The 14,247-nt window shown below is 38.6% G+C and overlaps 1 protein-coding gene across 3 annotated transcripts in view; it reads right to left on the bottom strand.

The window, feature by feature from the left end:
- The window catches only part of LOC125452668 (cytochrome b5 reductase 4), a 105,100-nt gene that overhangs the window by 20,735 nt on the left and 70,118 nt on the right, over positions 1-14,247 (bottom strand). For all 3 annotated transcript variants that reach the window (XM_048531337.2, XM_048531338.2, XM_059645263.1), the window contains 3 exons: positions 13,611-13,760; positions 10,010-10,157; positions 3,793-3,879 (listed from right to left, as the gene is read on the bottom strand). In XM_048531337.2, the coding sequence (XP_048387294.2) occupies positions 3,793-3,879; positions 10,010-10,157; positions 13,611-13,760 (385 nt within the window). The remainder of the gene's footprint in view (positions 1-3,792; positions 3,880-10,009; positions 10,158-13,610; positions 13,761-14,247) is intronic.

Genomic DNA, 14,247 nt, shown 5'->3' with positions numbered 1-14,247 from the left:
GGGAGAACATTGGAATTGAGACCTGAACCCTGTCCACAGGTCTGGCGTTACACTTGTATTGATCATTTTGACAGAAATAAGTTTAAAATTAGGTCTTGCCAAACCTGCCATTCCCCTTGGCATAGCAACATTTTGCAAGCTTTCGTGAACTATTTCGTCTGTTAATGACAGTATCAGGAAACATACGTGCTAGGCACTTAAGTATTCAGCATTGCAAAATTATATACTTTAATTGATTGAGCATTCATCAAACAGAATGAAGTCAGGAGTGGGATATAGACAGATAGTATGACAGTACAGTGGCAGCTCTGATAACAATGCATCACTAGGGGTTGCATGATTTGCATTCCAGAACACTGAAGAAAGCTAGACTAATTATATTCTTTTGAGACAGGAATTGGCTAAAGGACTGAAGAGTTACAAATGCTATCAACACTTCAAAAAAAGTTTGACAAAGGATGAGATGCTTTTGGTTACCATTTATCTCTTTTTAAGTCATTGCTGCTAACTTCAGCATTTTGAAATGCTAAAGTAAAATGTGCAAGCAATTTGATTGATCTTGATTCTAAACAATATTGTAAAATTATTTTCCTTTCCACATGAATTGATGGGCAGCAGGAAATTCAGACTGAATGGAGGAAACAAGGGACAAACATTTAAGGATCTAACTACAACATTAAAAACTAGTTTGTGGTGCAAAAGGTTATAAAAATTTGAATGCGTTACGGGCTGTCATAAAAATAAAAATGCAAAATTAAAATACAATGAGTAAATTTGGACCTATATAGAGCTTTGTGCTTCTTATTTAAAATATTGCGTTTGAATGGGGACCAGATTTATTTCAATACTTTGAGATTTCATTACCTGTACATGGAAAGAAAGCAGTAGCAGAGAGCGTCATTGTTATCTTTTCCTCGTGTTTGATCATACGTTTGCTAAACTTCCTTCCATGGGCACATCTCTTCACAGCAACCAAGTCCAAATCTAACTCATTCCAAATTGATTCCAGTTTAAATTCTAAATTTCTGATTTGGATTCACAGCTAATCAGTGTTACTGCTTTCATCATTTTGAGATTCAGCTGAGTCATTACTTGATTTGCTGACTTGTGGCCAAACAATGGACTATCAGTAGCTTAGCCAGGATCCTGTGTAGATGGCTCAGAGCATTGAAGTGATGTGCAGAATTATTGATACAGATAGGTTTATAGAGAGGCAGAACGAGAGAGAAAGCCACTGAGTGAGGCAGTGGATGAGGTAAATACAAAGGGTGCAATATGAGATAGATGGAATTGAAAAGGAAAACAGAAAGATTGACAGAGGGTGCAGTCTTTTTTTTTGCATTCTGCTATACTAATTTTAGTACAAATAAACTGGTATTCTACAAAGTTTTTTCTTTTCATAATGATAGAAAAATGTGTGCTGTCTGTCCCATTGATTCTGATGATGAATCATTCTTTTTATGAGTCACAGTTAGTATGATGACCTTTCCATCTGCAGTTCAGAATTAGTTCTTGCACTCTGTCTCCAAGCAATAAATTTCAATTTAATTTTACAGACAAAGTAAGCAGCAACCAGATGTATAGGAGATCAGCATGTTAATCATCTTGAATTGTATGTAATGAACCAAGTACTTTTCTGTGACAGACTGATAACTAAAATGGAGTACGTACATTGCAAGATAACATCTTCAGTTAACAAGCACAACTACAAACATCTTATAAGCTACACAGAAAACTGCGTCTTATCAAACATACCACAGCTCCGATTTAAGATTATCTGTTACATGGCGATCATAGAATTTTCAGTCTGCAGAATGAATACAAAATTCAACCCGCAAAGTAATATTAAAATATCAGGCTTTCCTGCTGTACTCTCTCTATCACCACTACAGGAATTGATTATACCAGTACATAGTAGTGCAAGGAAATCACAGAATTAAACAAAAAACAAAACAGTTCAAATGCAAAGAGTTTAGACCTCAATTGTTTACAATTGAAATCTGTACTTCTGAGCTCAATTTACCTCTTGACCAGCATATTTACTTTTATTTCCTCGTGAGGCATGGGCTTCATTAACTGGACAGCATTTATTGCCCGTCGCTAGTTGTTCTTAAGAAGGTAGTGACAAGCTGCCTTCTTGAACTGCTGCAGTACATGTTCTGTAGGTTGATCCATTATACCCTTAGGGAAGGAATTCCATGATTTTGAGCCGGTGAAACTGAAGGAACTAGTGAAATTTTCCAAGTTGGGATGGTGATTGGCTTGGAGAGGAACGTGCAGGTGATCCAATGTATCTGCTGCCCTTTTCACTCTACATGGAAATGGTTTTGGGTTTGGAAACACTGTCTAAGGGTCTTTGCTGAGTTTCTGCATCTATCACATAGATAGTATACACTGCTGTAACTGAAAATCACTGGTAGAACGAGTGCTTGCTTGTGGATGTTGTATCAGTCAAGCAGGCTGTTTTGTCCCGGGTGGTGTCAAGTTTTTTGGGTATTGTTGGAGCTGCACCCATCCAGGCAGCTGGTGAATATGCCATCATACTCCTGACTCATGTCTTGCAGTTGGCAGAAGGGCTTGGGACAGTAAGCAGGTGCAGTACTCAGGGCAATATTCCTAGACTCTGATCTGCTCTTGTAGCCACAGTGTTTATGTGGTAAGTCTAGTTGAGTTTCCAGTCAACGGTAACTCCCAAGGATGTTGATAGTGGGGGAATCAGTGATGGTAACACCATTGAATATCAAGGGTGGCTGTTAGATTGTCTCTTGTTGGAGATGGTCATTGCCTGGTATTTGTGTAGCAGAAATGTTACTTGCCACTTGTCATTTCAAACCTGGATATTGTCCACATCTTGTTGCATTTGAACACAGGCTGCTTCAGTATCTGAGGAGTTGTGAATGGTGCTGAACATTTGCGAACTTCCTCATTTCAGACTTATGATGGACGGGGGTGGGGGGAAAGCAGCTGATGACGGTTGGGCTTAGGATATTACCCTGAGGAACTCCTGGAACTGGGATGTCTGACCTCCAACACCACAATCAATCATTGTCCTACATGCCAGGTATAACTCCAACCACTGGAGAGTTTGCCCCCAAATACTCTTTGATTCCAGTTCTTCTTGGACTCTTTGAAGCCGCACTTGAATGTGGTGTGCATGTCAAGGGCTATCACCCTCTAGAATTCAGATCTTTTGTCTATGTTTAAACCAAGGCCATATTCAGGTCAGGAGCTAAAAGTGGCTCTAGCAGAACCCAATTTGGGCATCATCCAGCAGCTTATTGTTGAGCAGGTGCTGCTTGATAGCACTGTTGATGATATTTTCCATTTCTTTAACAATGATCGAGAAAAAAACTGATGGAGCAGTAATTGGCTGGGTTGAATTTGTCCTGCTTTTAGAGTACACGACTTACCTCAGCAAATTTCCAAATTGTCAGGTAGGAGGTTGAATAAGTTTTTTTCCCTCTTGTTGGTTCCCTCACCTGCTGCCACAGACCCAGTCCAGCAGCTGCGCCCTTCAGGGCCTGACCAGCTCGATCAATAGGGCTGCTGCGGAGCCACTCTTGGTGGCAGACGTTGAAATCCTTCACCCAAAGTACATTTTGCACCCTTGCCACTCAGCGCTTTCTCTCAATGTTGTTCAGTTACAAGTACTTACGTTAAAAAAAGTCAACATATATTCCGTAACAATAAAACATAGGCCCTGACTATTTGTTTAATCTCACACTTAGAAATACAGAAATACGCCACTTTCACTCGACTGACAAAGATACTTTGGTGTAAACATTTTGTTACCTTTTGTCTTTTAAAGCTAACTGGTCTAATTGATCCCTCCACAATATATCCTTTTCTGTCTTGTTGAAGAACATCAATTGCACTTTCCTGAAACAAAACAAAAGCACCATTGAACAATTCCACTTTGTATAATCAATGAAAAAGATTGTTTGATTGAAAATAAGCTTTTAAGTCTAAAAGGTTAGTTTGAACAATGTTAGCCCACTGTCAGATCCAGTGATTCCCAAGGCAAGATGTAATTTCTGCTCTGCTAATAATAGTGAAAGCTCCAAATGCATTCTTGTGTGTGCGTGCATGTGTGCGTGCGTGTGCGTGCGTGCGTGTGCGCGCGCATCGGGAGGGGGGGAACCTTGGAGGGACATGGAAGAATGTGTAACATTTAACTGTTCTCAATGCCTGACCAGCTGCAGTATGGATTTTTGAACAATTAACAGGAAACAACAAAATGGGGAAATCCCCTGTTGCTCAATAATTCCAAAATATTCTTCATACATGATATCTACTTCAAGGGAACAAACAGGCAAGAACTGGGAACAGGAATAGGCCATTTGGACCCTCAAATCTGTTTCATTACTCAATATTATCATATCTGAGAGGAACTGGAGCCACAATTCCATTTTCATGTTATCATGATTCCTTTGTCATCAAATGTCTAACTACTTCAGCCTTATGTGGATTCGACTACTCTCTGGGAACAGAATTCCACAGATTGATAACTGTGATAGAAAATGTTTCTCTTCATTGCAGTCTTAAAGGGGAAACCTCTAATTTTTAGTCACTGTGGCGAGTCTAGAATTAGGGAACGTACGGATAATTAATGCCAGCATCCACACTTTCAAATTTCCTAAGCATCTTATGTGATTCAGTAAGATAAAATGTTTGCTTCTAAACTCCAATGTGTACAGGTCCACCCTGCTCATCCTTTTCTTATAACTCCTTCATTCCAATTAGACAAATAAAGCCTCTCTATGCTTATTGTTAAATACAGTTTTCTTCTTTGCTAAGGAAGAAGACCACAACTGTATGCAGTATCTCAGAAGTAATAATATTTTCCAATGTTTTTATTCTATTCCCCTTGCAAGAGGCGTCAACATTTCATTTGCCTTCCTGATCACCTATGTTACCTGTAGACAATATTTTTGAAATTTATGGACCAGGACACCCAGATGCTTCCATACCATGAAGTTCAACACACTCCCTCTCCATTTAAATAATAATGTTAACAAAATGTTCCTTTCTATTCTTTTTCTGCCAAAATGGACAAGTTCACATGTTGCCTTACTACATTCCACTTGCCAAGCCTTTGCTCATTCACTGAACCTACCTAAATCCCTTTGAAGACTCTACATCCTTTCACCAATTTAGTTTCTATTTCCGTGAATGGTCAAATCTAGCAATTGTACATTTGGTCCCTTCACGCAAATGATTAAATTAAGGAGATAGGAGTTCATTGCTGAAATATTTTCCTATATGGAAAGTCACATCTGATTTAGGACTGGCATGTGTCCTTGACGCAAACCAAGAGACAACTTTTCATCTTCAACTTTGGGAACTAGAAACTTGACCATTTCCTGGCATTGTGTTCCCAACTTCTAGAAGCTGGCCCACATTCACACAGAATTTTGGTTTCCAGAAGGCTGATGCAGGCTGGAATGAGGCTGCTGCACCCTGAGGGAGGTGAATGGTGAAGCTGGCAAGTTAGAATGCTTGGTTGTTTGCTCAAACATCAGGCCAATTCTATTCATGGTTGGTAGGCTCTCCAGTGCTTACACCTCAGCTCCTACTCACGTTTATACCTTCTTATATCTCCCAAGTACGCTCAATGCTCCCCTCCCCCAGTAAGCACTAGATACACAATCAAATCACCACAAACCTTGGCATGTCTTGAAAATGCTCATGGAAGAATAATAAGCAACCAATCAAAAATTGCTTGGAAAAACAGCGTTCCTCTTACATTCTACTCCCATTCTCATAAAATTATCAATCAAACCAAAATCGAGCCAGCTGTTCAGTCTGTTTCTGCTGATACAGTTGAAAAATGGTTCCATTATGAATGCTTGTTTTAGGTTCAAGTTGCATCAGGCAATCACCTACTTGGTAACTGTTTACACAACTTGGAAGACACTGATAGTTTTGTTTAATTTGCAGGTTTACCAGCTTTTAGTAGGTTTATATTTGAATTGTTTTTCAATGCTCATATATTTCAACTAAATTCAAGCATATTAAAGGTTTCTTCAATGGAAACTATACCACATATGTTTATTTAACCACTTTATGAGAATATGAGGAGGAAACATTTTTGAATGACTGATTTTTTTTATTCAATGACTGTCAAATTTTACCAGCATTATTATATGATTCTTGCATTCTGCACCTATTGCATAATAGTACCTTGAAGACTCAGCAGATGACAGGACATTAAATCATTGTGCTAGTCAAACCACATATTAATGTCAGATTTTCCACAAAATAGAATGCAGAAGAGCATCAAAGAGAAGAATCTAATGTGTCCGTAAAACTCTAGTGTTGGTATACTTAATGATCTCTTCTACTTTATCGACAGAGCCCCATAATCAATCCCTGCATTGAAAACATATTGATATCAAACAAAGTGTAAAGCTGGATGTGGAAATGGTTCAACTCCCCCTCCCATTCCTCAGACGACATGTCCATCCTGGGCCTCCTGCAGTGCCACAACGATGCCACTCGATGGTTGCAGGAACAGCATAACGCATATTCCGCTTGGGAACCCTGCACCCCAATGGTATCAATGTGGACTTCACAAGCTTCAAAATGTCCCCTCACCCTACCGCATCCCAAAAACAGTCCAGCTTGTCCCTGCCTCCCTAACCTGTGTTTCCTCCCACCTATCCCCTCTTCCCACCTCAAGCTGCACTCCCATCTCCTACCTACTAACCTCAACCCGCCCCCTTGACCTGTCCATCCTCTGTGGACTGATATAGCTTCTCCCTAACTCCCTACCTACACTCATCTTTACTGGCTCCATCCCTGCCTCTTTGACCTGTCTGTCTCCTCTCCGCCTATCTTCTCCTCTATCCATCTTCTAACTGCCTCGCTCTCTCTCCCTATTTATTTCAGAAACCCCTGCCCCCCTTATTTCTGAAGAAGGGTCTAGGCCCGAAACGTCAGCTTTCATGCTCCTCTGATGGTTCTTGGCCTGCTGTGTTCATCCAGCTCTACACCTTGTTATCTCAGATTCTCCAGCATCTGCAGTTCCTACTACCTTTGATATCAAACAACTTCAGTTCTGACAGCTTAAATTGGCAAGGGCTTTCAAAAGTTACCAAAGAACTCCTGCGTCGACAGCAGCCATTCCCTAGGATTCACAAACAGACGTATCTGGCACAGAGGTTGCAAATCCAGGAATCCACCCACTTCCAAAAACAAAGGCAATGACAGGGAAATTCAAATTTGCAGCAGGTATTCAAATCGCGAACCTGAATCAGGTCACAACCTGCCACTTTCTCAACCTACTAAAAACGGCAGGTGAATGAAATTAGTGGTGAAATTTAAAAGCGTGGCCCCACATTACCCCTGTCGCATACTCCCAATTCCTGTTCGCTCAGCACCAGGAGATGAAAATCTAGCTCTGCGTGGCACTTACTAGTAACTTGAAAAAGTTCAAAACCTTAGCAATAAATTTCTTGGTTTCAGATATTAACAGGTGTGATTGTGAGAAAGGGTATTTTTCTAAACATTGAAACAAAAAGCACATTTCCTGCAATATATTTCAATTTGAATATTACTAAATAAATTATGATTATAAAGACAAGGAAGAAAATTGAAGACTTTTATAATAGATATATTTTCAAATTTCCATTTACAAGCCAACAAACATGGAGGTGTTTGAAATCGCACAGGCAAAAACACCTCTTAAAAAATTGAGAAAAGTTTGTATTTTGGTAATTTGAATCAGAGCTGAAAAGCTAGAGAGATAGCAGGAGCTGCAGATGCTGAAGAAGTGTCTAGGCCCGAAACGTCAGCCTTCCTGCTCCTCTGATGCTGCTTGGCCTGCTGTGTTCATCCAGCTCTACACCTTGTTATCTCTGAAAAGTTATAGAGCTCCCTTTGTGAGGGAAAAGTGAAGGACAACAGAAAGAAGGATTGACTTAGGTGTAGGTTTATCATATATGTCACAGAGCAAGGAACAACTGGGCTGCAGCAACTATCTGAGGATGTCACAAGAATCAGACATGTGCGCCATACCGTGACAGATTTCCTGGTAGGTTTACCTACGAGCAGAAGCATACCATCATTAATGAACCATTATTGGGCTTCCATGGTAAATCAAATCTTCATTACATAAAAACACTGCCATGCCACCATATAGGTTTTATAACTGGCAGCATAAATCAAACCATTTATTTCAATACTTATTTTTGGAAAGGAAGGCTTTTAACTTTGAAATAAGAAAAGGTTATATTACATTATTATAATTACAAGAATTATATTACAGAGCAAATTTTAAAAAAGCTACTTTTATTGTGAATGCCACCACTAGCCGGCACATTGATGGCACACATTCACAAACACAGCTTTGCAACTGGCTGGATCAAGATGACATTATTCACATAAACACAATGGAATCAAACTTCTGCTCATCAGCTCATTGAAACCAACAGATATATCATCTCCTGCTGCAATGATTGTTAAAGATATTTCAATACAAAATTTAGAATTAGATCTTAAAGATTTGTGCACGAGATATCACCCTGATTTTACTGAGACTCTTTCCCATGATCCAGTTATTATAAATACCAACCGGAAACAATCATCTTCACATTACATGCTACTCTGTTAGATTAATTTATTTCTGATGTCTGTGTTTAAAAAGCTTGAGTGAAAAATCATGGGCTGTCTGTGTCACTAGGGACAGAAAGCTCTCTTTCTAACAGGAAGAACACTCATCAGAGCAAATACAGTTTAACAGATTGACCATAACATTTGCAGATCCTGACAAAGGCATCGTATCACTGTAAAATGACATCACTGACGCTGGTGACTATTTTATTGGGGAAAAGAAAAATATTATGAAAGAATGAGAGTAGGCAGAGTGCTTTTGGTTTATGTAAAATTGTGTTGAACTTAGTAATTTAGTTTTAACTACGCTTCATGTAATAAAGATATTCCAGAATAGTCAGGGTAAGAACATTTGTGAAAATTATAAAAGTAACTAACTGACTGAATTTCACAAATGGTAACCCCCGAAAATATCAGACCCATTACTACAGAGTTTCCAACATGGTGAATTCTATCTCTGGCAACTGCACTAAGAGGGTTTTTTTTAGATATAGTTTTAAAGACCAACAAATGTCTCATAAATGTCTCTTAAACATCTCTTAATCATCTCTTAATATCATATTCAAGTTACTAGAGAGATGATTGCTTGGTTACATCCATTATTTTGTGTTTCAACATAGTAATTGAAAACAATGAGGATTTTGGCTAGAATGTCATTCCTTTCTACTAGTATATAGAAAACCTGCCTGTTAATTTAAACGCTGAGAGAAAAGTATGTGAACATATCAGAAAAAACAGTGGCTGCGTGAAATTGTGTTGCAGCCATGAATTTAAAAGATATTCTTGCATGGGTCAAACTATTATTAAAATTTTGAAATACAGTTTGTTCAGATTGAAGGCCATCTACCTGAAACATTAACCATCCTTTTGAAAGGATTTTTTACAATCTGCTGAATGTTTCCAACATAACATGGTTTTATGTTAGATTTCAGCATCTGCAGTACTTTGTGCTTTGTTTAATTGATTTTTTAAAAATTTCTGCCTCTTCTAAGAAAACTAGGAACTATTTATAACTATATCACTATTCCCTCACTGTTGCAGAGTCAAAGTCCTGGAACTCTCCTCTTAACAGCATTGTATGTGTCCCACACACCATGGTAGCAGCAGTTCAAGGAGGCGTTCCAGTGCCACTTTCTCCAGGACAACTAGAGATGGACAATATATGCTGGCTGAACAGCAACATCCATATCCCATGAATGAATAAAAAAAAAGTTACCCTGGTAGATCTCCAAATTATTATAAGAAGTTATACTGGATTTTAATCTCACAAGCATAATATCACATCGATGTAGATTGGTCTGAACAAAGTGAAACATGCAGAGGCAGCATTCTTGAATACCTGAAATCGAATACAGCTTCAATTAATAATCTAAAAAATCAAACTGATGGAACTTACCTGAAAGAAGGAATTTTCAAAGCAAGGTTTATAAGTTTGATCATTGGAGTGAAGCCTGTACCAGCGGCCAATAGGATAAGCTCAGTTATTCCTTCAAGTTGTGAGAGTTTGAAGTTACCTTCTGGGCCACTCACAGATATACAGTCTCCTTTAGATAAAATAGAGCAACAAATTACTAAGGAAAAGTATTATCATGTTAATTGTTAATTTGGAAATAACTGCAACTTCCTGTCTTCTGAGGTAAAGCAAATTCATGAAAGAACTAATTGTGATTAATTTCGGTTAAAGTTTAATCATAATTATTCTTGATTTAATCACATAATTAACATAATTGCTGTATCTAGCACATTTGCCTGTTTTATCATATGGAATTGAAAAAAATGGAAAAATCCAAACTGAACTATTACAAGTACTTTTATTATTTGTTTATGGGACATGGGTGTCACTAACTGGCAAGAAATTTTTTTATTACTCATTCCAAGTTGCCCTTGAGCAGGTGGTGGTGAACTGCCTTCCTGACCAATGGCAATCCACGTGCTGTGGGTTGACCCACAATGCCATTAGGGAAGGAATTTCAGCATCAGTGATATACTTTCAACTCAGATGGTACGTGGTTTGGAGGGACTTGGAGTGGCTTCTGTTATATGGCAGGCCAGATTTTGCCTTCAGGAATTCGAATTTGGAGGTATTTTCCATTCTCTCCCTTCCTTTGTCACCAAGCTGCCAAGAAATGTGATTTTCTTGCTCAAAAGCCTCAATTTGTGTCAGAGACAGATCTGCTGTCTCATTTGTGGATCCGAGGTGGGAACCAAAAGGAGGATGGCATCATAACTGATCTGCAGAAGGATCTGTATTGTAATTCTTAAATAACTGGCAGCCCCCACCCCCCTACCCCATAAGAAACCCTTACAAGTGCTGCTAACAGGTCAACAACTTCCCACATTATCATCTGATTTTGTAGTGATAGTATTGCCTCTAACCTCTCTCTTATTGACCTTCCTCAACATTAACTTGTCCCCACTGTCACATAGATGACCCCCAAAACCCCATAATTTATCTTTCTAAAGTTTCCTGAACTTTTGACCCGTTTTTGTGGCCGTATCTGATCCTGCTCATTTTGTGGCATGGCAGAAAACTTCTGAAACTTGCCCACTTCGCTGAATATCCCGTAAGGCCTGACTTTGAGTCTTTCGATTTGTCTTGTTGCCTGCACTCTTCAAAATGGCAACAAACAAAAAACAAGCTCTTCCCATCCCTCTAACTCCTGATTTACAACTATTGTTAGGATGATCATTTGGTACAACAAAACTTCAGAGTTTTGTGAAGGATGACAGATATTGGCAACACTCTTCTTCTTGCACTCATTAGGGCAATTCTGAAGAAATACCAAAAGGAGGCAAAATGTAAAGGGTACATTTCTACCAGAATGCACATGCCAATCTGTTAGCACTCTCCTCTCACGTAAGATAATTGTTATTTTCCTGTTATATTAGTATTCTTATAAATTTTCCTGATGAGTGCAAGATGAAAAGCTATAACAAAACATGTATGTTTATCAGTAATATTAATGGAATGTATTTTGTATCCTCTACAAAAGCAAACAATTTGTTTACTTCATTTATCATTTCTTTATTAGCTACTATTAATGCCCCATTCTGACTCTCTACAGGACCAAAACTTACTTTTACTAGTTTCAAAAACTAGTGAAAATTCTTGCAATCTGCTCAACCATTCAAGGAGAACATATCTGAACTGATAATCCTCGATTTCGTTTTTCCACCTTTCCTTTTACCCTTAATTCCCTTACTGATTAAAGATCTATCTCAACCTTGAACATACATAGGCAATGCAGCCTCTACAGCCTTCTCCGATAAAGAATTCTAGAGACTCACTGCCCTCAGAAAATAAATTCCTCCTATCTCTGTTTTAAATTGGTGACTCCTTATTCTGAGATTAACCCCTCTGGTCCTATATTCCCCTCAAAGGAAAACAAATCTCATCAACTCTGTCAAGTCCTCTAAAAATCTTCCATTCTTCAATAAGGTCACCTCTCATTTTTCTAAACTCCAGTGAACACAGGCAGTCTCCTCATAAGAAAATCCCTCCATACCTGTCATCAACCTAGTGAGCCTCCTCTGGACTGCCTCCAATACCAGTATGTCTTTCCCCAGGTTAGGGGACTAAAACTGTTCACAGTATTGCAGCTATGTTCTGACTGGTGCCTTATACAGTTTTGACAAGATATCCTTATTTTCATAATCCATTCCCGTTGAAACACAGACCAGCATTCCATTTGTTTTCCCTATTAGCTATCTACGTTTCTGTGATTTATGTCTGAAGATTCACAAATTTCTCTTATCTAAAGGTTTCTGCAGTTCTTTACATTTAAATTATATCCAGCTCCTCTTTTATTCTTGTCAAAGTGTAAAACGTCACATTTTCTCACATTATATTTCAAGCTGGTTCTCTGTCTTTTTTTAATGTTTTGGCAAATCACTTAACCAGCCACTCATTTTTACAGTTATAGCATACATAACCAACCTTTTCATCGCTACAATAACTTCTGAAGAAGGGTACTGGACCCAAAACATTAATTCTGCTTTCTCTGCACAAATGTAGCTCGACCTGCTGAGATTTTTGCAGCAATTTCTGTTTTGGTTCTGAGTTCCAGTACCCACAGTTCTTTTTTTGTTTGTTAAGGGTCAAGGGAATTTGGACAAGCTGAGTGAGTGGCCAGGACCCTGGCAGATTGAATACTGGATGAGATTATCCAACTTGGTAGGAGGAACAAATACAGATTATGTCTTAAGTGGTGAAAGACTGGAAAGTGTTGAATGCCCAAATGGACCTAGATGTTCTTGTTTTTAAGATATTACAAGTTAACATGCAGGTGTAACAAGCAATTAGGAAGGTTAATGGTACATACAGGGATATTGTAAGAGGATTTCAGTATCAAAGCTCAGTCACTGAGTATGTTCAGGAGACAGTGATTGATAGCTTTCTAGATAGGTCTATGGGAATAGCTTGGGTACCTAGCCTTTAGCTGGAGGACCAGTCATTATATGGAATGGAAGAGCAGGCTTGAGAGCAATGAATGGCCCCCTACCAACGCGATGCTGGGATATCAGTTCCACGTAGTCTGAATCCAGTCAGTAAACACAAAGATTCCTGCTCCTGAATCAATAACTGTCAGAAGAATTCCGTGACTGAGTCTTTTTTTAATTCGTGGACTGAGTGTTAATTCCATTTAATGTGACACTTATGACTGATTTTAGCAAGGAACCTTTATGCAAAGTGTTGAAGCATTTATTGCCCATAGTTACTTTCTAATTGTATAACATGCTTTAACTTGATATATCAAAGTACATCTCCACATACTTATACTTATTCAAAATTTCAATACATTTATTATCATTTCTCTCTGAGTCCACTCATGAATCACAATCAATCAGTTCATGGAGTATAATTTTTGTGATGCAAACAAAACTCACAATGCTTGCTAAATACAAAGATTTTCCAAAGGAAAGCTCACAATAAGCCAGCATCTAACTTAAAGGTAGAACAGTAGGATCACAACTAAAACCAAAATTCATTCTCTTACCGATTTGAAGCTTGTCAATAAGAGGTGTTAGCAATCCATCAGGGTAGATTTTGACCATTAAGTAGATACAAGTCCAAGTACAACTATCATCTTTTGGTTCTACATACAAGGTCGGCAGCACAGGTGTATAGGGCCTAACTACTTCGGTATCTGGTAAATGAGGAGAATGAAATGTAATATAACAAAATCATATCTCTCCTGAGAAATGGAGAACAAATAGATCAAATTAGCGAATAAGCCAGGTTTTCTGTTACTAGGCCTTAGGGAACACAACGCTTTAGATTCTTCACTGTGCTTTGATAACTGCAGCGTGAACTATATTTGTCCATTGCTTCTCAAGGTTGAGGGGATCAGCAATGTGCAGTCAGCATTTTTAGCTCTGCTGGAAGTGTACGGATACCAGGTGAGGGTATGTTTGACTCAGCTGTGATCCTAGGTTCAAGCATGTAAAATTAAGTGTTAGGGAAAGTCACCAGCCAAGACGCTACACCAGCTTGACTAACAGTCCGTTAGAAAATCAAGGCTAAAGTGAGAAAAATAAAAATGAACTACAGTTGGAATGTCATCACTGTAGTGCCTTACAAAAGCTCAGTTATTCTAAGAGCACACATTTGTAAACTTCTCATGACTTAATAGC

The sequence above is a fragment of the Stegostoma tigrinum genome, chromosome 4 (assembly GCF_030684315.1).
Source record: "Stegostoma tigrinum isolate sSteTig4 chromosome 4, sSteTig4.hap1, whole genome shotgun sequence".
Taxonomy (NCBI): domain Eukaryota; kingdom Metazoa; phylum Chordata; class Chondrichthyes; order Orectolobiformes; family Stegostomatidae; genus Stegostoma; species Stegostoma tigrinum.
This window is presented reverse-complemented; position numbering and strand designations above follow the sequence as displayed.